At 41.2% G+C, this 23,916-nt stretch overlaps 2 protein-coding genes across 3 annotated transcripts; both read right to left on the bottom strand.

Moving 5' to 3' along the window:
* Window positions 1–2,279: 2,279 nt before the first annotated feature.
* On the bottom strand, window positions 2,280–15,536 carry hepacama (hepatic and glial cell adhesion molecule a). The gene is made up of 7 exons (XM_074678641.1): window positions 15,263–15,536; window positions 11,676–12,023; window positions 10,862–11,143; window positions 6,411–6,501; window positions 6,070–6,137; window positions 5,860–5,930; window positions 2,280–4,928 (listed from the first exon to the last, which is right to left on the bottom strand). The coding sequence occupies exons 1-7, from the start codon at window positions 15,360–15,362 to the stop codon at window positions 4,566–4,568; spliced, it is 1,323 nt and encodes a 440-aa protein (XP_074534742.1). The 5' UTR covers window positions 15,363–15,536; the 3' UTR covers window positions 2,280–4,565.
* A 3,151-nt stretch (window positions 15,537–18,687) lies between these two features.
* LOC141798302 (neurogranin-like) lies at window positions 18,688–22,993 on the bottom strand. 2 transcript variants are annotated; one of them, XM_074680181.1, is made up of 3 exons: window positions 22,777–22,993; window positions 21,048–21,249; window positions 18,688–19,667 (listed from the first exon to the last, which is right to left on the bottom strand). In XM_074680181.1, exons 1-3 carry the CDS (start codon window positions 22,789–22,791, stop codon window positions 19,612–19,614), a joined length of 273 nt encoding a protein of 90 aa, XP_074536282.1. In that variant the 5' UTR covers window positions 22,792–22,993; the 3' UTR covers window positions 18,688–19,611. The 2 variants fall into 2 exon arrangements, with proteins under 2 accessions (XP_074536282.1, XP_074536281.1); XM_074680180.1 differs by having other exon boundaries at window positions 21,094–21,249; window positions 22,777–22,981.
* Window positions 22,994–23,916: the final 923 nt, after the last annotated feature.

Genomic DNA, 23,916 nt, shown 5'->3' with positions numbered 1-23,916 from the left:
CAAGGCTTTACCTGTGCTGATCCTTATCTCTGTAGCCTGGTTTACTGTGTCTCAAAGAAAACATGTAATTATCTTATTTTATCTCAAACACACTTAAAACCTGAAACCTGACCAGAAAGTGATATTATACTGTCTGTTAAAAAGGGTTATTTTTGTTATTCAAAAAGATAATAATGCATAAATAAACAAACAAACAAAAATAAATATATAAATAAATGAATAAATAATAGTATTCAGTCTTACTCACTCTTTTCTTGTTTTCTATGCATGTGTATGCGCGTGTGTGTCTGCATGTGTTACACTCATCTACATCACTGTTAAGAACAGGTCCAGCAGCTGGTTTGGTCAGCTGAGTTCAGTAGAGCTCTTAAGGAGTGCAATTTATTTTTAGCAACAAGCATTACATAAAAATAGATCAAAACACATGGTGGGAGAACAGTTTAAGACGAGTCAGACCAGCTCCAACACTGGGCAAAGGTCTGATCTGTCTTGTCCTGATGCCTTCAGTTTCTCCTCCAAAATATTTTTCATGACACAACCTTAGAAAGACACCCTTCCTCTTTTCAGATCCTCAGCTCTGTATCAATACTCTGACATATGCTCCAAGAAGACACCTGAAAAGGACTAAAATGTATTTGTTGATAAAATTAAAAGACTGCATCCAAAGGAATAAACAACATTTAAAAAGAAATTTATTTAAGTGTCAGACTTGTATTTTCATCCAGCGCTCACCAACCCAGGGTTGCCCATGTCCCATGAATTGCAAATCATTATTATACTACCTGAGTGGTGTTAAGTTTGGTCTAGAAACAACCCCAAATACATTATGTTTGTAGAGTGAGAAAAGCCTGAAGTTGCCTAAACAATTCTCAGTGTCACCCTCGAATTAGATGCTACATAGAGGATCTGTTTTAACTGCACTGCATAGCCAACTGTTGGCCCAGAGTCTCACACACACTCATGTGAAGATGTGACTTTTAAAAAGGCCTGTTTGTTTGGGAATTAAACAGATAAAAAAAAAAAAAAAAACATAATTCAGGACAACTTTTAACCGGGCACAACGTGCTGAGGCATGGTAGTTATAAACAGTTATGTAGCATTCTTGTTCAAAACGCAACAACAAGCAAACATAAGTTCATACTATAGTAGCAAACTATATTAGGCGTTGCTGTCGACCTGGTGCTCTAAGTGAATCCTGATGCAGAGCTACTGTAACTTCACTCTTCATTTTATTGATAGACTCTCAAGTTTGAAGAGATCACTGTAGAATAACTGCTGACTGTGGGTTGGAATAAACATTATCACAAAAACTTAGCCTGAGTTTTAGCCTTTAACTCGGGCTGTATCTCCCTCCCATACAGCTTACTTCTGCTCTTCTGTCCTTTTTCTGTCTGACAGTTAGGCACCTGTGTCCACCATTAATCACAGAAATCATTTTCAGCAGAGAAAAACACAGATCTCTCTTTTCACTATTAAACTTTGGCAGACTGCATGGTGTTGTCATAGAGACCTAGACATGCTGTAAATCAGGGGTGGCCAACCAGCCAGAGACCAAGAGCCACAAAAACTACCGTGTTACTACAAAGAGCCACACACCACACACACACCTCCTCTCACACATAAACGAAAGGACATACACTAAAAGTAAATACATTTCCAATTTTCAAAGCAATATTCAATTGTGTTTTTAAATGTGTTTAAATTCATACTTGGAGCCGTGTCAAAGACAAGTTTCTGTTTTTACTGCTGAAGACATTAAGTTCCAACTATCTAGATAGCTATGAGCACGATAGCGATGTAGAGAAAAGAAACTGAAACTAAAGTATCAATCAATCTCATCACCCAAGTATTGATAAATACTGATCACAATGTTGGCATCAATATGATTGCTTGGCACACCACTACTCATAACAATATATATATATATATATATATATATATATATATACATATATATATATATATATATATATATATATATATATATATATATATATATATATATATGAATGGACCAAAGAGCCGCACACCAAAAGGCAAAGAGCCGCATGTGGCTTATGAACCACAGGTTGGCCACCCCGGCTGTAAATCAATCCAACCCTGCCCGACCTGGTTTGGAAACTAAGAAGTAATATTTAGAAATAACCCAAACTGCTGCTGATAAGTATGGGTTAAGATAGAAGGGAGTCTTTTTTAAGATCACTTTAAAACTCTTCATAGTCTCTTCAAGGAATAAAAAGTGTTAAGTTCAATATTGATCTTGGATTAGATGAGTATGGTTACTGAAGAACACTAGGTATCTTTATTGGTAATGGAACTTTAACTTAGTGCATCAATAAAGTAGTGAATAGTTGAGGTAAATTTTAAGCTCCTTTGGGTTATATATGCCCCTATATAAGCCCCTATGCCACTTCTGACCGCTCTGACCGTTTCCACTGGACACTAAGTGCCAGTCAAAAACTATGCTTGAACTCTCCAGGAAGATGCCATTGTCATCACTGGCACTCAGTTCCTCGATACAATGCAGAAAACACTTTGTTTACCCAAATGATGTGCAGAATAAAATGCTCTTTTTTGCCTTTCAAATAGTGCATCTAAATGTCTGAAATCAAAAATCTTGGAAATTAGGCCAAAGAGCCTGTTTTTTGGGGGGCTGCCACTTTATTCACTGTTCTTTCAGCGGGCTGGAATACATCAAGACCAGACCACTCTAACCAGCCACCTACCCATTAAGGACTTCAGCAGGTTATGACCAGGCAAACATAAAAAGCCAGATAATAGCTTTCTAACAATACTGTCACCCCCTTCTACTGGGAATTTCACATCAACAAGTTGGTGTGAACAAGGGCATTAGTGCAAACGCTCGACCAGTCAGGAGAAATGAGGTAATTAATTAGAGCTGGAGAGCTTCATACATCATCTCTGCTCTCACAGGATCTCATAGACACCCACTTAAGCACACAGATGTGGTCCTGTTCCCAAGAGTCTAATTAGAACCTGGGCTTCCAAGCTCCACTCCCACCCCGGTGGTAAGGTGAGCCAGACAAACAAAAAATGTGAAACACAAATGGATTATAAAAGCTTTTTCCAAACACATCAAGAATGGACCCAGTTCATTAGCTGAGGACATTTAATTTTTCCACTTAGTGTTAACCACAGGTGATTATGTGATGCTCTATGTGTATTCATGAGCCTGTGTGCCAATGAATAAATTTAGTTTCAAAAAGAACAAAGACAGAAAAGCCCAGATCAAAACAGGCGGATCTCTTATGCTTATGCAACCGCAAGACTCATTGCACCTACAGCAACAGAAGATATATCTCAGGATAAAAGCAAATAAATGATATCCAGCAGATTTTCATGACAAAAGAGGGCCAGCTGGACCTCCAAAGGGAGCACATTACCCTGATAATAGTGACAGAACAGGTCGCTTTGTGTTTATGTACATAAACCCTGATGCCGTCTTCTAAAAGCTTGTACCCCACACCTGAATACAGTTTTTATCTTAAACCCTTTCCGTTCTTTATTCTGTGCTCCCTCAAAGCAACGTACAGGGTGTTGGGGGGTAATCAGGCCCTACATCAAGTACTTGTCTCTGTTATTTATGGAAACAGTTTTTTACATACTGTGGAGCCACTTGTTTTCCCTTAATCAAGATGAGATGAGACGGAAAATCAAATGACGACGACCAAACTGCACGGCTTATGATAATCTAAGACTGATTGCAATAACATTAAGTCCTGTGCAAACAACCTGATCCTTAGTGACCTCTGACTGTCATTTGCTGAGCAACATGCATTATTTGTATTATCTAACAGGTTGCAATCCTGTAAATCCCGTAAATTACCCGTAAAGTGATATAAAAGCACAGTGCAAACACAACATTATAAAACCTGCAAAAGTGTCATATTAACTGCTGTCATAGCTTAAAAAAAGATAAAGTTAAAGGTAATATGTGTATACCGCTCCCTTGTATGCTTTAAAAAAATGTATGGGCACCATCTAATGGACAGAGATGGTATTACAGGAGTTATGAGTTAGACATGGAGAAGATTAAAAACATGCTAGGGTTGTTGTTTAAAATTGATGACAGACCACAAACTACCTTGACAGCTTTTATTACTCTTGACCTATGCTGTAAATGAATACTTTTGTAGTTGATCTTTTTTTTATAAAGACAACACCCCTTGACAAGGGAATAAAAGAGAAAACACCAGACCATAGAGAATAAACTGACATATGTACAGGGTCTTATCAAAAGTTCTGATCCAAAATATATACCAGAGTTGGACATCTTCGCTCTCTCAGCCTCATATTCATGATAAACTACATGCTGTTGGAAAAAAATAACATAGAAATTATGAAGAGACTAAATAATTGTGCATAGCTTTAGAGAAATAGATGATAAATAATGGAAAGTAAAGAAAAGAGTTAGCTGGATGTGAATTTATCGTTTATCCTAGCTCATGAAATCCATTATCCCAGTGGCAGGATGCAACAGAAAACCAACAAACTATACATGTGCTTTACATTTCACAGAAAATAAACATACATCCAAGCAGCTGTCACTGCTGTGGTGGACACTGAGTCTGATCACTTGGTTCCTGACACTCTGCCTCTACGGGCAGGTGGCTGGTCGGGATGCCTGCTGGAGGACGGATTTTTCTAATGGGGCTGAAACTGCGTGGAGATGAACCTGGGGACTGGGCAGGTGAGCGCACAGGGCGTAGAGGAGGACCTGGGAGTGGCTGTGGGAGAGGCTGTGCCAGTGGAGAGGGGCTGCGGGGGTATCTGCGTGGGGCAGACCAGATGGGTCGGTCAGTCCTGTTGGAGGACGGAGGGAGGACCGGAGCATAGGTAGCAGGGATATTTATTTCTGATTGGCTGACAGTGATGCCAGAACATTCTTCCAAACGCTCCAAAGTCTCCTGAAAAGATAAGAAACTTGTGTTAAAACCAACAGCAGCTGCCATGTTTGTCTTTGATTCTTAATGTAGTGACGCCACAACTATAGTACCAAACCATCAACTGGATGTTTTCAGAAAAAGTAGCATACCGTCAAACTCTAGGGTCCCAAGTGCAACATGTCTATGTTTCTAACAGGCATAGGACAGAGATGTTGTTTTTTGTGTATGTAAAAATTTAATAAAATAATAATACAAGATTATTATACAATAAGATAAAATACAAGAATAAATCAAGGAAACGTTTAACAAGACACTGAACACGTAGGAAAAAACAGATAGAAAAATGACAAATAAAATTTGAAAAAATAAAACAAAACAAAACAAAAAATATGGAAAATAGATGACAGTGAAATGTTGCTCTTTGAATAAATAAGTAGTCATTGGAAAATTAACTGTGTATACTTTAGGGGTACAGTGACAGTGATGGAATAAAGTTACATGGAGCGTCAGGCATAGTCCAGCATAGTGCCAACAACTAGATTTTTTTGATCGTTTATGACTGTGTTTCTAGTTGTAGCAGTCTGAAAACAGTTGGGTGGCATGAAAGTGTGTTGAAACTTCAGCCTTAGAGATTTTTTTTTTTTTGTTAAAAAATAGTTTTATATGACAAAAAAAAAAAAAAAAACATCTCCCCCCCCCCTTTTTTTTTAAAAAAATGTTATTTTTCAAGAACATGCAAATAAAAGCTTATTTTTCTGCTCTTAACTTTCTTCACTAGCCCCCTACTGTATCATATGATTTTGCATAAAATGCTTATTTAAAATTTGTAACATAAAAACAGCACTTTAACCCAGTTTACCATTAACATGTTGGCAGCAAACATTTACTTTTTGTTAAGTTACATAGCTCAGAGATGCTAAATTAAAATATAAAAACAGTTTGAGTGACTTACATCTTCATTGAGAACATAAAGAGGCATGGGGCTCCTCCTGCCCAGAGTAGATGGTTTGGGAACAACATCAACTGAAAAAAAGAAATATTTATGTACATGCTTCTATTAGTTTCCATTCACTTTGAGGGCTATGTGAGTTTATACTAAATTATTCTCAAGTTTGCAAACATGTTGCACATATTCAAGACAATCAGCTGTTACTGTTCTTACCATCATGACCGTTTTCACTTTGCTCCACATAGACTGGAGCTCTTTGGGGGACAGGTCGATGTTTCTTTCTAGAGCAGAGGGAAAAGATAAAGCCTGTAACATTTATAAATCTTCTGCTTCACAGCTTAAAGCAACAGGCGTCTGCTCACTGCTGTTACCTCTGAATATACAAGGAAAGGTGGCACTGTTGAGCTATTTAGGATTCCAGGCACACCCAACGGTGAGTTGTAAAAGCCATTTATAAAGAGAGTTAGTGAGTTAGTGAGAGGGAGAAGGGGGGAGAAACTGGCAGTCTGAGAAAGAAAAGGTAAAGGAGGAATAAGAGAAAGAGCAAGTCTCACTTGGATGGTTTCCAACAGGCACACACCGTCACCAGGGTGATCAGGAGGAATATGCCGCCGGTGGACAGGATGATGTATAGCGAGCTCCGTCCTAAACCAGATACAGTGAGGCAAACAAGAAGCACAAAGAAAGAAAGACAGATTTGTCAGCAACAGCAGGGAATTGCTTATTTTCTTTACTGAACTACTGACTTGCACTTTTCCTTCTGATATAGCACTGAGGATTGACCTGCTCTTTCATTATTTTTACACTAATGGACTGTGGAAAATGAAGATTTAAAATTCAGATGAAAATCTGTCCCCAAGAGACACACTGTTGGTTTGGATCATCTCTTTCCACAAGGCTCTTAATGAAACATGACCAGGACGTGGAACATGCTGAGTACTTTCTTGTTTTAATGTTGCTGCCAACTCTTTTGGTTGTGCATGTGAAGAAGCACATTAGTCACTTTGGGAGCCTGTGACATCCCGCCATGTATGCAGTGGGAACAGAGTGCAGTTTAAAGTCCCTGTTGCTGTGTTTTCATGCAGCACATCACAGTACAGCAATAATGAAGTGAGGATTACTGAGGTCCACTGAGGCGGAGCGTTCTCCCCACCTGACTCCTTTTCTGCTCCCTCCCCATAAATATCTGTCCATTCATTGGATTAGAGAACCTCTCCCTCTCTCTCAGCCTGACATGTGGTGATTTACTGGCACCCACTAACAGCCACTGTGGGCCAGTTCGGTTGCACTCGGCCTGGATTTTCACTTGTTGTAAACAACATTGTTGGGAGGCAGGCATGCCTGTGTATGGGTCCATATGAGATGATAATTGCTTCAGCTCGCTCCTGAGAATGAATGGCTGCTGTGAACAATGAGCTGAAATATGCACAGCTTTCATAATTAGATTCTCAGGTTATCTATACATAGTTGAAAAGAATCAGCCATAAAAGCCAGATACTTAATCACATTTACCGAACTGAATTTCCTTACCATTCATTATATATCTTGGCAGGTCACCATTCAAGCCTATGCAGCAGGGGCGGCGTTATGGATGGGCCTAAGGGGCCCAGGCCCACCCTAAACTTTTCTTATAATTTTTATACATATATTCTTAACCGGTTTAAAAAGAGCACGGTATAATTTTGTCACTTCATATTCATTTTGTTAGCATCATATGCTCTGTCTTTGTACAGTGAGCCACGTTTTTTAGCCTGTTGAAAAAAAAAAGTTTTGAAACATTCATCTTCATGTGGGCAGGATCAGAACATTATTTTGGAAAAGACTGATTTTATTTATTTATTTTATTTAACTGTGATCAATGTCTTTGCCCTTATAGCTTATAATCAAACATAGCACTGCAGCCTCCTGGTGCGTTGAGCTGCGTTTCCACCAAGCAGTCCGGGTCGGTTCAGTACGGTTTGAGACAGTTTGGGACAGTTAAGCCTGATCCTGTTTGCGTTTCCACAGCAAACTGTGCCCTCTCGTGGTGGGCGGCGTGTAAGCCAGATGCCGGAAGCCGCAGCTGTTTAACAATAGCGCAAAGCCATAGCAGCTTACCCCGCTATTAAATCCAACAAAGAAGAAAAACGCAACACAGTAAACAAAGAGCATAGATGGAAGACATGCAGCATTTCGTCTTCTTTGTGACTGACATGCAGCTCTCTGTTACAAAGTGCAATCAAGCTTGGTTTCAGAGAAGTCTGTGTGCCGCCAGGAGGAATGCAGCCGCTGTCAAGGTAAGTGACGATTCTTTTGACCAATCAACGGTCTGCAGTGTGTTGCTCCACCTTCCGAGAGCAGATCGCTTCAGTATGGCACCCATACGAAAGGGTCCCAAAAAAGTAGGTCGGCTCGTCTTGGTTTTTAGGGATCTGTCCCGGGATGAGTCAGTGGAAACGCTGCAAAAAGCGCGTCGTACCGAGACAAACCGAACCGGTCTGCTTGGTGGAAACGCGGCATTAGAGGGCCACTCCTTGGTCAGTACCATTCAGATCTGTCTGATGCAGAAAAGATTCATAAAAACACAAATAGAAGTGAAAAAAGCAAACAAATCCATTGTTTTTATTAATCAAATAAACAATATACAAACTTTTATAATTTAAGGCCCAGCCAAAAGTTGTCTGGCCCACCCAAAACTGAAATCCTGGCTCTGCCCCTGCTATGCAGTGGCAATTTCAGCTGTTTGCAACATGCCTTAGCTATGTTTTAAATAAGGTATTCAATTCAATTGCAAAGACATCACTAATTCAGCCTCTGAGGGGGATTTACAGCCGCTCACTTTCTAACCTCATGATCTTTACAGTGATATGTTGACACGAGTGGGCGAGATGCGATGGTATTCAGGCGCTGCATTGATTTTCTGCCTGAGGTTTGTCAGAGAGAAAGGGTGCAGACCACTGGTGCATCTAGACCCAGAGGTAGAAAACCCCCAAAACAAACATGGCAGGCCCTCCTGAAGAAAACCCATCGGCACACCACACACATGATCTGAAGTCTGATCCCAAACAGGAGGAGGGAACTCTAGAGTTGCAGCCACAGCTATAGTGGTATGTTGATATTTGATTCCTATTCCTACTACATTGACAATATCTACTGAGTATCCATTTTCTGCTCTGTCAGTTCGTATAACCTACAACAGAGCTATTGGCAGGTCTGGCTCTAACCTTCAAGATCTTGACTTTGCAACCCTGAAGCAAAACGACAATGGCGTAGGAGGAATAAGAATTGCTTGAAGAGAGGGAGCGGTTTTGCATGCATGCCTATGAAAAATATTCCTGTCATTACGTCACAAAGTAGCAAATTTAAATCATCTCATACTTTCCTAGTTGTTGGGCTTCAGAAGAAATGTAGAGGTTTTACCCCTTCACATTCTCAAAAGCTAGGTACAAGGGTGAAGGTAAGAGAGGAAGGATAGAAAACACGTTTTTTTTTTTTTTGTATGAGACCCATAAAACAAATTACATTGTTATTTTTGTTAAAGGTCCCGTATTTCTTTATCAAGTCTTTTAGTGAAATTTGTGGGTCTTTGGCTTTCCTCCCAGCCCAAAAAATGTGATATTTAATGACAAAACCTGTACTAAGTAGTGCTTGTGAATGTAAAATCCTGACCTAGAACGAGCTGTTTGGATTTTAGGGATTTGCTGATGTCAGCGATTCCCTTTTTTGACCAATCAGGAGCAAGTCTGACCTGACTGGTCCACTGTAGCAGATACCCCTGAACCAGATACCCACCCACTCCTCTCCCCTCCGCTGTAAACGGCCACATAGTTCCATCATGCACAAGCTTCCCATCTCGAAAGAAGACAAGACTAAGTGGCTAGAGTTCATTTATCAAGGAAATGTGCCAGCTACACTCAGTAAAACTGTGCATGTGTGTGCTAGTCACTTCACAATCGACTGCTTTTCCAACTTTGGACAGTACAACAGAGGGCTAGTGCATAGACTGGTCCTGAATCCAGGCGCATTACCAACCATCCACCAACAAACCTCGGACCCTGGAAATGTGAGTATTTTAAATGCTGTGTGCTGTGGAGCAGATGTAAGAGCTTTTCTCAGTGTCCCACCTGTCTCTGTGTTAGCTTCAGGATGCTAACTTTAGCTGCAGTTAGCCTGTTGTTTTAGCCTGTAATGTTACGGTAAACAAGCTTTTCTGTTTTCTAAACATTGTGCACTCGGAGCTTGTGGCGCCACTCTCAGTGACGCTGAAGAGCGGGGCGGTATCAGCGGTGGCTAGTTTACATATGAAGGTCACGCCCACTAAATCGGACCGTTCTGAACAGAGGGGCTATGAGAGCCTGGAAACAATGCTGCTGTGCTTGGTTTATTGGCTTTTTGGACCAAAACATGTTACTACCAATTCATGAAGACATCAATGATACATATTAAACTGTAGAAAAGGAGCAGAATATGGGACCTTTGAGTTTTTATAACTGAAACTTTTTTCACACACTAGTGTACATTTCATGCATCTACAATTTAATTCAGCTTATACACCATTGCATCATGATTATTACCTAGACAAAGTCACCTAAACAGGTGACTTTAACTTTCTGTGACTATTTTCTTCTTTTTACTTACTTTAAAAAATGGATGAATGCTAATATTCTTATTTGAAATGTCTCAATAGGAAGATGGGAACTCATGTAACACAGGCAAATCATTGGTAAAATACTGTCACAAGCTGTTGGCTGATGGTTGCTTTAGAGACGGATTTAGCTGTGTTTATGCAATGTGGCTGGAGGTGCCTTCTGAATTGAACCATCCATTGATTTTTTAACAAAACTTCAATCTTGAAAAAGTGGTGCAACATTACAGCAACCTTTTTGTTTCCCAAACTGAGCGTATTAGAAAATGAGCACCATATAAATACTGCTGGATCTGAATTATTGTTTATGTCTCATATCAACTAGTCTGAAGTATCTACACCGTATAACTTGAGATCCTACCCGTGTTACATGCCACCTACTGTAGACGGTGAGCCTGACGGGTATGCTCCTCATGCTGCTGATGGGGTTCTCCACGGTGCATATGTAAATGTCATCATCTGACATCAGAACACGAGCGATGGTCAGCACCTTTTGGTCATGTGAAAGCAGCAGGCGAGTGTCATTGGTTAGCACCTTGCCTCCTTTCAGCCAACCATAGATGGGCTTTGTGCCATTATCATGGGAACAGCGAAGGTTGAAGAACTCACTGTACTCCAGGACAGATGAGGCCATCATCTGGATGTAAGGTTTTGACACAGGGACTGAGGAGGAGAGAAGACAGACATGACCTTAGACTAGGATTCAAAGAACAGTATGAGTGAGTTGTTGAACTCTGGAAGAAAAATCAATGAAAAAAAAAGATCCTAGTTAGTTACTTAAAAGAACACCACCAACACAATGAATCACTCTGAATCATGTTACAATTACACTCTCTGGGGTAAGATGATTCTCTTTCAACTTGTATTGATTTTCTTTTAACTCATACTCCTCTTCAGAGTCCTGCTCAGACTGCTCAGATCTTCAAGTCTTTCAGAGCTACTGTGAGGAACATTGTTTTTCTTTGTGATTCTTATAAAAAAGGGGGTTATGACTCTTTACTAATGGCACAGTGCCTTGTACGGGGGTGGGTCAGGAGTGTTTCCTAATTAGCAATTTGATTCTGCCTTCTTTTGCAATAAATCCTGACGTGAAAACATTCCATGCAAAATGTAAGCATGGCTGTTTTGACCTGTATCAACTTCAGAGTGTCTCATGATCAGCTCCCACAGGGGACCAAAGGGGATTCACGCTCACCATCCACAGTCAACTCGATGTAGTGCTCCCCAGTGAAGGTGTCATCTGTGATGGAGATCTCCACCTCATATGCTCCTTCGTCTGTCAGCTGTAAGTTGTGGAGCAGCAGCGAGCCATTTTCGAACACCAGGATACGGTTGCGGTACTCTGGCCTCAGGTTACCTATGATGTCCGTACCAATGGACTGCACAACAGTGATGGGCTTCTCTTTGTCCCTCTTTATCTGCCACTTGATCACAGGCTTGTCTGAGCTGCTGCTGGAGTAGCTGACTGACAGGAGAGCCTCTCTGCCCACAGTGCCCCTAACCAGCTGGGTTTGGCTGGTCACGTTCACCGCTGACACTTTACCTTAGGGAAAAAAGAAAGAGGTGAGGGCTTGAAATGGGAAGCAGAAAGAGGAATGCAAGGATATTAGGAGTGAGAAATGACAGGCTCTCTGCAGCCTCTCATGCTCTGCCAGGCAACATGGAGGAATCAATGGTTCAGAGAAACAATAGAGGGCTTATGCAAAAACACACTAATTACTGCGACACTAATTACTACTATTACTACAAGAGCAAGCATAAAGAAAAACCAGCCAGCGTGCATGAATACAAAGGTCTGAAAAATAACACTTTACTTCTATGCAGGTACAACACATGTAACAACATATGTCAAATAATAGTAGTGAAGCTTCTGTTTTCTACAATTACTGATATAAATTGTGATTACAGGAAAAGGAAATATTCATATAAGTTTTGAACGTGTGATCTTACCCTAATCTTATACAATTTGTCTATTTGGCCATGTAAAATGTTTTTAACTGAATTTTGCTCTGATGACAGAAAGTTTTTTTCTTTTCTTTTTTAGGTTATTTTTAGGACTTTTAATGCCTTTAATAAGATAGAAAAACACCGTGAACATAGCCGGAAAAGGGGTGATAGTGAGGAGTGACATGTGGGAAACAGGCCACAGGCTGGATTCAAACCCGGGCCACCCACTCAAGAGCAAACCTCAAGGAACGCAACCTAGACCACTAGGACACTAGGCCATCTGTGCCCTAATTACAGAAGTTTAAAGGTGGAGTCTCCAGGATTTTCCTAAAAAAGAGAGGAGTAATCCTGCCTAATTCTCTCCCACAGGCCTCTATACATGTGTGTCAGTGTCTGTGTCTGCCTCGAACCCTCCCCTGCTGCTTATGTGTTGATATTTTAGTTGTGCCAGGATGCTTCTGGGTAGAGAATGGACGTGGTTTCCTCATCCAATCACAGAGCTTTCAGCTCACAAGTGACTTTGTGTGTTGATGATTGTGAGTGGAAGAAGCTATCCTGAGTGGCCATAGTGGATGTAGCATGCAGGAAGAAAAACACAACCAAAGTGCAACAAAACGCGAAATGGATAAATAGTTTTACAAAACAAGGGTGGAGCTTGGCTCAACTTTACTTGCTTTCAGGAACTTGGAGAGCAGCTTAGGATGAAGGGCGACGCTACTTGGATTTCTGCTGAGCAGGTAACCCAGTGGTTAGCTTGTGCTAACATGCCAAGTCAGGTGCACGGCTTCCTGGTCTCACCCACGTAGACACGTGATTCCGCAGGTGATTGCTTGGCTAGTGAATGTGTTCACGTAGCTTCGGTTTGAGGCAGTGGGTGTGCGCTGCTGCTGGCACTGAGCCAAAGAGAAGGAGCCCAGTTTGAATGTTGTGTTTACTAACTTGTAATGAAAATTCTTGCAGACTCTACCTTTAAATTTGGAAATAACATTTGTTCTATAAACCATTTACATAAAAGGAATAAATTTGGTTTCTTCACTTTCCTAGCTGCCTAAAATCACTCAGTGAGAATAAAAAGAATAAATCAGTTATTGTTGTGTTCAAGTTGTTTTTAGAATAAAACTCTTTTTTTTTAATGTTATAAAAAGCTTTGATCGTAAAGAGGGAATATTGTTTTTGGGTTTTTTTCCTTTTAGTGTCATTGGTCTGGTTCCCCCCTTGTAGCTTTAAATAACGTAAAGCTAAAACAAAAATCATTTTTTTCTCACACTGGTATTTTGTAAAAACCATCATTTCAGCTTCTCTCTGTAACACTTCTTTTTAACTGCTGTCTCTTTAAGGGTCTCAGCTGCACAAACCCCTCCCCTCTGATTGGTCGGCCCTCTGGAGGCCTGTCAGGGACAGAACTTGGGGTTTAAGGGTTCCCCTACAAAGTTTCACATGCCAGTTAGATCCTGTGCTGTTCTTAGAACTGACTGTTTCCAGCAGATTACAAACAGATTCAGGGATTTCTACAACATATGATTATGTGGTGGTTTGTGTTGACATCCAGCATATGTGTAAAACATTAGAAAGCCTAATACCCCCTCCTTGATCTTCGGTCGATTATGTAATTTTCGAAGTTATAGGCATTATTTGTGAAAATGTTATGCTTTCTTTTAACTATTTTAAACAGTTGGTGTCCTCTGCAGACATGCACATCATTGTTTGACTCCAGCCCATGATGGCTAATCTTGTTTTAATCACTAATCTGTTTCGCAGGAATCCCCCATGACCCCTTGTTGTGAACAAGTAATACACTCGTTTTGATTTGTGTTCCCCAATTATCCTGCACCTCCCCTGGGAGTAAGGTATGACAGTGTGAGCCACATTTCATCCTTTATGGAAGAGCCCTGTCGGGGAAACCAAACACAGCAGAGTTATTATGTTCACAGTGGAGGTTCCTATAACTCAGCTGTAGCTGAACACATGGAGGTTCAAACACTGGCTGCGTGCCTGAGAGGGGCTTCCTACTGTTAGGGCCCAGTGATGGAAAGATCAACCTACAAGAGAGGGAGGAGAGGGGAAGCCGGCACTGTTCACTATTCTCTTCAGTGAGGCAACTAGCAGGGCATCGCCTCATTACCGTGGCAACCATTTGGTCCGCCTGACAGAGGTTGCCAAGGCGATAAGACAAAGGGCACGATTGTTGGAACTAGTTTTCTCGCTCAGAAAGAGTGAGAGAGGGTTATTGAGAGAGAAAGTCTTTGTCACTGGTGAAGTTGGAGATTGACACAGGACCCAGTGACTCTACCTAAACTGGCCTTGCTGGGTAAACTTGGTCCATGGCACAAAATCCAACTACACATGAACTACAACAATAGCATTTCCTTAACTTTTAACACCCTTTCTGTAGCTACTGAAGCTGAAGCTACTGATACAAAAAAATCAGGAAGCAAATCCTGCTGAGAAGTAACTCTCCACAAAAGTTTGTATCGACACACTTAACTTTCACATGCCTTCTTCACACACCTACAATAGCCACTCCATGTTCTTTTAAGGAGCAAATACAAAGCAACACCCATGAACGAATCCATTGTGCGTCAGACGGTGGATCACAAGGACAAGAAATGACATCTACGACTAATTCAACCTGGATTAACTTTGCTGAGTGAACAAAAGTAAACGGAAGAAAAGTCTCACAAAACATGTGCAAAAAAGTGTGGTAAATTACCAATTCAAATCTTAATGACCTGTAATGGATCCATTTTGTTTCTATGATTGAACTGAATTAGAAAAGAATCTACTTTTTTGTCATCTTTTAAAAAAAGAAAAGCTTCAATGAGGTCCTCGACTTACCTGTGAGCAAAAGGAGGAGGAGGAGGCCAAAGAGCGTCAGTAGAGGAGGAATGTCAGTAAAACTGTTGCCTGTAGAGGAGGTCTTCCTCTCTGCCTTCATCTTGTGTCCTGGGCAGAGTCTTTCTCCCACTTAGTGAGCATGATTTATCCAACCCGAGCACGTTTCTACTGCTCAACACTCTCTCCTCTGCCTGCCTGCCTGCAACACTGGCCTCTGCCTGGTCACACTGAGCCCCACTCTCCTCACAGCACCCCAGTCACTGCCAACAACGGCCAACTGTGTATGTGTGCAACTATGTGTGTGTGTGTGTATGTGTGTGTGACACAGAGACAGTGTGGATGAGCTCCTCTCTTCCAGTTCACTTTGCCCTTTCAGAGGGGAACTCAAAGAAAATAGTGTTTTTTGTTCCCTCAACGATTGTTGTGATCTGTGGGGGAAAAAAGTAGGCAAAAAGGTTAATCCAAGTAAGACATCAAAAAGCTGGGTCCATTACTGAATCAAGCTTTGCAGGAATTCCTGCTGTGAGTGACTGACTGTGCTTGAACTAAAGCAGCAGCTCAAAGAGGAGCCGGTAAAAGTCCTGAAATTAAAGGCACTATTGGGAAAAAAACATCCCACTTCCCCCTCTTTGGCCCACTTTTGTGCATTGTGAAAACTCCTCTCTGGACTGTAGCCTCAATAAACTCAACAATTTGTCACTTGGCAACCGACCCTGCTGTTGGGTCCCCCCCCCCCAACACACACAGACACACACTCACAAGATAAAGGAAAAAAGGGAGCCTCAAAGCATCTTACTGCAGCTCCTGTCAGGGACATGATTTATGATACTGTCTATCTGAGGGCTACATACTTAAAGATGAGTAACAACGTAGGCATGAAACATGAAAAAGTTAGTGTATTACTCACTTTTCCCTCAAGGTGGCGTAGAAGACACATTTTGGTGTTGAAAAAAAAAACAGCTGAAAGAAAATGCTTTGAGATGAACTGCAAACAGCAACCCCGTTGTAATGTTAAAGTCGTACTAATACTGTTTTCAATACCTATTATGCACATGGCAAGCCACAAAGTTTTGAAACCACAGAGGAACAGGTGGCAATCAATAAAAGACAAGAAGCACAAGAGTGAAAAGCATTTTCTCAGATCAAAAATAGAAATTATGAAAGCACAAATGTTAATGCCCGGCTGCTTATTTTCTGTTTTTTTCTAAGTCTCCTGTCAGCCTGGCTGTCACTTTGTATATTTTCGGACATGCTGTCATGTTTAAAACCCCCATATGTTGCATCAGATGTCCTCTCTGTGTCTGCGAGATTAAGGCATTAGCTTGTATGCACTGATGACTCAATTGCTTCATAAGTAGTTCGCCCACTTTGGAAGCTGTCTTTGTTAAGATATTTTTAAGAGCATTTTTGTTTGACAACAAAGGCAGGTTTTATGCAGAGGAGGAAGCACGGCGCACAGAAAGAAAAAAAAAAAAAAGGCTGCAAGAATGTGGGAACAGCTGCTCTTCAGCAGCACTCTCCCAGGGCCCAGACCCTCTTTGGAGAGGGCCATCAAAGCCGAACCTCTCCCCTCCACCTCTGCCCTTGGTAAAAGCTGTGCCCCCCTCTTCCTCTCATCCTTTAACATGCTCTAAATCAAGAGGGGACTCTTTCCAGCAAAGTCCATAAAAGAGGTGGAGAAAGAGAGCACAGACAGACAGGGTTTGTGCAACTGAGTCAGTTTGTGTGTGAAAGTAAAAGGAGAAACCTTTGCCACGCTTCAACCACATCAACACTGCTGTCATCCTGTGTGACTTCAACAACAGCAGTAGAATTATGCATCATGTCTTTTGTTTTTTATTCTTGCAGTGTAACTGATGGCTGTTCTGCAGCTGTGGCATTAAAGTGCGCTCATTGTGTCCCCTCATTACAGGGAAGTTGTGTAATCCACTTAGTATTAAAGATAAATTACCTCCTAAGGTGGTGAGGCCACTGGCAGAACCATTGGAAGACAGATAATTGCACCCCCTGCTGGTCGTTCTGGCTTTTTTCATCTCTAATTATCACCCAGGAGACCACATAATTTTTTCTCTCACTGACAAGCTGTCTGAGAAAGTGAACAAACCAACCAAGCAGATCTTTCACATGATCAACACCTAAAATAGTCCTCTTTCAGCCTGAAATTCGTTTAAAGGGAAAGGACGGAGCTGGATGTCTTCTTTCCTCAGCACAAGTTTATCATGCGTTTTGAATTTGCTTTGTGAAGACCCCCCAGTTGACATTTTCAAACATTTTTTCAAGCCTGTCTTTCCCTCCCTCTCAGAACTCAATCTACAGCACCAAGTGGGTGTTGTGCTATGTTTGGAGGTGTGCAAAATATTGATTGCTCACCCACAGTCATTAAAGAGACAGGAGAACGTGGCCATGGCACCTTTGGGACTGAGTAGGAGAAAAGAGAGAATTGGTATGTATAAAACCCATAGAGGATATTTATGAGAGCGCGGTGGAGGAGGACAAGGAACGTCAGCCTGAGAAGGAAGTGCTTGCACTCTCGCTCTGCAAAAAACCACTAAGAGGGAAGATTCATATTCGTTGTTCTGTCTCTACAGCTGGTGACACAGCCGACAAACTCCCTCCCTCTTTGTGTGTGTGTGTGTGAGTGTGTCTGTGTGTGCGTGCCTGACTTAGCATGTAAGTGCAAGAGAGTGACTTGAGTGGGATTTGCATATTAAAGTATGAGTTGTGTTTTTTTTTTTCTGCCTGCAAATGCATGTGCAGTTTGAGTGTGTGCAGAGAGCAGTATGGCTCAGATGTGTGTAGGTGGACTGAGTGGGAGCACCAGGAGACTGAAGATGCTCTAGTCTGTTTCTCATAAAGTGCAAAGACTGCCTGGACAAATGAGGCAAAAATTGTGTTGTTCTTTTGTGATTAAAGCAGCCTTATTGAAATAAAGGTCAGCGAGTATTTTAGAATATCCAAACAGCGCATAAGAAAAGAGCGTGGGTGTCTTTGACAACGCACCTGGACATAGAACATCCTCTTGCTTTTATGCTCCCATGATCTGCAAATGCAGACGGTTTTATACATAAAAAAAAGTCTCCGTCTGATCGCTGTAAGACTTGGTAAATACTCAGCTCATTGGTCTTATGTAACTTTCTCTTATGAATATAAGAGATGCAGTTCAATGTCATGAGTTATTCATGAGTGTTCCTGTGCAAAAGAACCACACTTGAGACAAAACATCATTTCAGCTTCATGGAGACTGCTCCCTCTGATTAGCAGCCCTGCACATGTTACAATGACGAGAGAGAGAAAGAAAAAAGAGCAGCTCTGCCTGCTGCAAAACACCAAGACCTCATGTGACAGTGAAAAATGACATTAGAGCATGCTGCAGGACATAAACAGGTCTCTAAATTTAATAAATAAAGCTTAAACAGACATTTCAGTAAGTGTGGGGTGGATTTATTAGTGTAATGTCATGACTCTACAGCAAAGTTCAGCGATGTACTACTCCATTTGTCTTAAAGCATGATGGCTCTACAAACTCTGACAATAGATTTTTTTTTCACACCTGGATTAACATGTCAAACCCTGCAACACAACAACAGAGCATACTGAACCACTGCCTCATTAGGTAAAGCTGCACCAAATGCATCTGGAAAAAAAAAGTGTATTTACTGCATGCTTACTGTCGTGGAAGATCAGATTTATAGAAAATGTGAAAACTTACTGTCATGTGATCAAAAAGATAATCAAGGCAGTTCTAATCTGAATGAAGTAAAGAAGAATAAATAGATCATACATAGCTACGTCTTTTCTGATGCTTTAATCATTTTTGTAAGCAATTCAAATAGATTATGATAATGGTTAAGATACAAGCACTTCAGTGAACGATGCAAAATAACAAATAATTTCAAGCCACTAATTACGCAAAGTCTAACGCTGATGCATACAAGGTTTATACACAGATGGTTGGAACAGTTCAATCCAAAATAAGCCCTGTTTAGCATTATGAGGACATTCATTTTCACATTCACGGATCATCATCTAAAAACTAGCACACTACCAGAAGTTTCACAAGTACATGCAGTGAGTTGCAAATTCTGGGTCAAAGACATCCGCACTGATGGGACTGCTGGGGAAGCAGCGACGGAGTGTTAAAGTTCACGAAATTCACACAAAACACACACCCTCAAAACTTCATTTTCTACTGCTAATCTGTGTCAAAATCAAATGAAAAGAAAAGACCAAAAAAAAAAGGACTTCTGGGGTAAAAAGGTGTGCCTGATAGCCCGCCCAGCCAGCTTTATACCAGCCATCTCTCGCTACCTTGCTTCAAATTTATCTTCATCCAGGTCAGGACTGGGACATCACTGCTCTGGCACAGATGTGTCGTCCCTCTCTACTGCCCCCGATCCTCCTGTCTCTAAAAACAGAAACAGGCAAGGCGGAGTCAAGCACTGCAGAGTTTGGAGAAACGGTTCTTTTATTCTTTCTTTTCATCAAGGCAAGGTCTAAGGCTGCAGTGCATAACCATGAGGGCACTTGTACGTGGACAAAAACAGAAACATACAAGTAAGATGCTGCTCATTTCAAGTATTAAGGCAAAATAGTTGGGATAGCATCAAGGCCTGAATACTGTAACAAGAAAGGGGGTCTTCCCCGATGGGAGGTGCCTGTAATACTTGGTTCCAGTTGGACAGGCTCATTAATTCTACCCGGCCTTCTGACACACACACCGTATCTTGAACCTAATGCACCTGGATCTATAAATACATCTCCTACATAGGTGTGCAAGGAGCTAGCCTAACTGGGTTAGGAAGATTCAGTAATGAGGTTCCCATGTGCTAGCCACATCCCTAAAGAAAATGCAGTAGAGGTGACATTTTGAAGGAACTGAAAGCAGGTTCTTACTTCTCAAAGGATGTTGTTTACAAAAAAAGAACACTATATATAGAAGACATTTTATTTAGATATGTAATTATAAGTTCCTGGGTTGATTTTGCATTCATTCAAAGCGGAATAACTTTGTTTTCTATAAGTACAGTTCTGTTGAGCGAGGTCAAATGTGCATTCAAATCTCAAGGCAGCCTTAAACTTGTTCACACCCTGAGGAGAAAAGAGCAAATCCATCTTAACGCCAACGAAAAGTTTCCTGATTATCAGTGTTATACAATGAAAACATGTTTACTGCCACGAGGCGGTTGCTTGATATTCCCCCAGTTAAGAGAAGCTATAAAATATATTTTCTGTCTTGCAATTCACAGCACAGAATAATCATTTATAACCCCTTTAAACAGAAGAAATAATTGGAGGAGTCAATCATCTCTAGCTAGAGACCCTATGGTGTAATTAAATGAGTCACTCAGTTATGTAGTGCATTAATCACACTTGGGGTAACCCATAAGGGGCTTTAATAGCTTTATTTAATTATGTATAGCTTTTAAATGGGTTCTTTATTTTCTAGTTTGGAGATGGCAAATTGGTTTGTGTTGAGGAATTATGCTCAAATGTTTGTCTCTGAGAACAAGCTTAGCCTGCTACCATTTCTAAAAGTAACAGGTGTAAAGCCAAATAAGATAAATCCTTAACTAATAACATGCAGAGAATCCTTATAACATCAAACTTTTTCTAACTTATTGTAATGTACCATGGTAGATAACAAGTTAAGCTCTCCATCTCTTACCTTCTGTAGTCACAGCTCCAGATGGGAGCTTCTGTTAGCATCCTTACTCTCACTATCCATAATGCCCTCTGTCGCGGCATTATGCGGCCTACTCTTACCCCATGGTCCTACACCACTGACCTGTGTCCCCCTGGCTGCCGTTGAGCACATCCCCAGTGCTGCTCACCTCCTCCCCCTCTGTTTTGTCCTCCGGCTTCATCTTCTTACGGGTCATGTGACCACGAAAACCAGCCTGGATCTTTGCAGCAGCTCTGTTGGCCTCAGGGTCATCCAGGGGGATGTCCATGATGTCCTCCTCTTCCTGGGGTCGGCTGCACTCCTCCTTAAGAGACAACCAAAACAGTATCAGTAAGAAACAGTAGAGGCATGTTGTATGATCATATGAGAAGGTTTTGTTGTGTTCGTTGGTGGGAGAATTGAACGCTCCTCAACGCTATCTTTCAGACAGCAAAGGATGTGTGCAAGCTGCAGAGTGGCTCATCCTTATTATTACATGACTTCAATGATGCTCTCAGAAGGTCAATAACCCACACTGCCACCTTTTTCTCTCTACTTCTCCTCTTGTCATAGACTGTGTAATACTCTGATGGCGAGAACATGTCTGAGTCAGTCTATTTCATAATGAATTTTCACAGCCTGCTCTGTGTGTGTGTGTGTGTGTGTGTGTGTGTGTGTGTGAGAGAGAGAGAGAGAGAGAGTGAGCGAGAGACAGAGAGAGAGAGAGAGAAAGAAAAGAAGAGGGAGTGTATGTTTTTTCTTCTAATTTTTTTGGCATGCAGGTAATCAGGACATTTAGAAATTCTGAATTTAATGGGTTTTTTTTTTATTTAAAAGGCGACTAACTGTTGGTGATTAAACAAACTTGATTAATTCTGATAAAAAAAAAGTTAATGTAAACATCTGCTAAAAATGTAACTCAGATTTAGTGTAAATCTTCATCCAATTTCAAAGTATGAACACAAACTTTGAGGTTTAACAATTCTTTGAAGAAGCATTATAGCTCCTTGCCCTGCAGCCTGGTGCCAAAAAAAAGATGACCCTGCAAAAACGCTGCTGTCATCAACACCATCAGCTCTTTCAGCGTCTGAGAGAACAGCATCCGCTGTCCCGGAGGAAACGTTGGGGTGGGTGGGTGGAAGAGAAATTCTGGCTTGTCATAGTGTCGGTGGAAGAGCGCCAAGGCTGTCGACAAGTTATGTAAACAGCATTTCAGTTCTGAGTCAAACACATATCGGCTACTCCCTGTGCTTTGCTTATAGAAAACAGATTGACATTTCATACAAAGGCAGCCCACAGAACGAGCCCACCGCCGTCCCACCACCTCGATGAAGCTGTGCATCATGTCTCCAGTGAAACCCCTCCAGTGTAGGAGTGTGACCACCCACCTGTTCAGCCAGCATTCATTAGCCTCTCTGTCTGACTACTCTCAGAGCAGCCAAAATCTGCTCTTTTACAGCAGCAATAATGCCTGGCTGGTGCACTGGATTGTGCTGGCTGCACACCTTCTCTGGGATCGTTTATTGCCTCAGGGATAAAAGACTTGATCTGATAAAAAGTTATTTTATAACATTTTGATGCAAAACTCATCTACAGATATTCTCTCAAAAGCTGTGTAAAATATGTTAAACCATCTGGGCTACCTGAACGGTTAATTTACCTTTCAAAATAATCAATTCTACACCCTAAATGTACAAATTCAACTCCACAGGTACGGCAATATGCAGATCGAGGACCATAAAACAGCAGTTAATGACATGGGAAAGTGAAATCATCTACTTTCTGGACTAATCAATGACGAAAGTAAAATATCAGTATCTTCTGGAAAAGTTGAGGTGAAGCTTCTACTTACATTGTGACAGTCCATGTCTCACTCTCTCGGATGACTTCTGTCCTCAGGTGAGCTCACCTAGTATGACTTCAGTGCCTCAATTTCTATGCAGACCCAGCAAAGCGCTCTTTAAGAGTGTCTCCGGTATAATACAAATGCCTCACTAGCTCTTACTAACAATCCCTGTATGTTCAGTAACACCCGCTCACGCACAGAGTGAGAGAGAGACATACAGTCACAGAGAGAATGGAGGAGAGAAAGAGGGAGGGAGGGAAAGAGAGACCTCCTACAAACATGACAGCATGTGTTCCATCTTTTCAGGCTCATTAAGGCTGCTGACCTACTGTGTTCACATTACTGCTACAGATCCTGAACGCACAGCGACATCCACCAAGCTCAGGCTGGAGTAAATACAAAGGAATGAATATTACGACTGCATTAGCTCATGTTAGAAAGTTTAAACTCGGAGTCATGATGAACAACACAGCCCTTATGTAACCCAGTACAAAACACAAACACAGGCACAGAGCATCACACAAATTCACAAGTTTCAGTGTTACTAATCAATGTAAACAACAAAACTCCACAGAGAACAGATGACCGACACAGAAATACTATGTAAAAGCCAGATGGTCATAAAACAATAATTGCTGACTTTCAAATTCTACTAATAGCGTGAAAACAAAACAGTGGAAGCATCTTGGACTGCTTTACACCAGGAGGTGTTATAAATTTATTAGAGGCAGAGTGAGCTAACAGCCCTCTCCATCCCTCTGATCCCAGCTGGTATGGCCGCCCACACTCCTCTGCCAGCCTCAGAGACAAGACGGAGAGGGAGTGAAACACAGAACGTCAATTCAACTGAGTTATATCTCTGACATTAACACCCTCCTGCTGTTTTGCTAACTAGAACTCATGATGACGAATTTCACTGGGCAGATGTGCTTTATCAAGTGGTTCTCTTTATTCATTTATAAGAATCTCAACTACTGTGTAGTAATTTCACATAATGTAATCAATCATGCCTGTCCACTCCTAACCGTATGTGTCCACAACACACAATAAAGATATTTAAGTTAAAAGTGTGATCCTCTCCTTAAACATCTTAAGAGACAGAGTTTTAGTGCAACACTTTGGCAGCAAAGAAGGCAAAAAATAAAA

This window comes from Halichoeres trimaculatus, unplaced genomic scaffold, assembly GCF_033239565.1.
Source record: "Halichoeres trimaculatus isolate MK-OKI-2021-1 unplaced genomic scaffold, fHalTri1.1 fHalTri1_scaffold_9, whole genome shotgun sequence".
Lineage (NCBI taxonomy): Eukaryota > Metazoa > Chordata > Actinopteri > Labriformes > Labridae > Halichoeres > Halichoeres trimaculatus.
The sequence above is the reverse complement of the archived record's forward strand: the minus strand, read 5'-3'. Positions and strand labels throughout refer to the sequence as shown.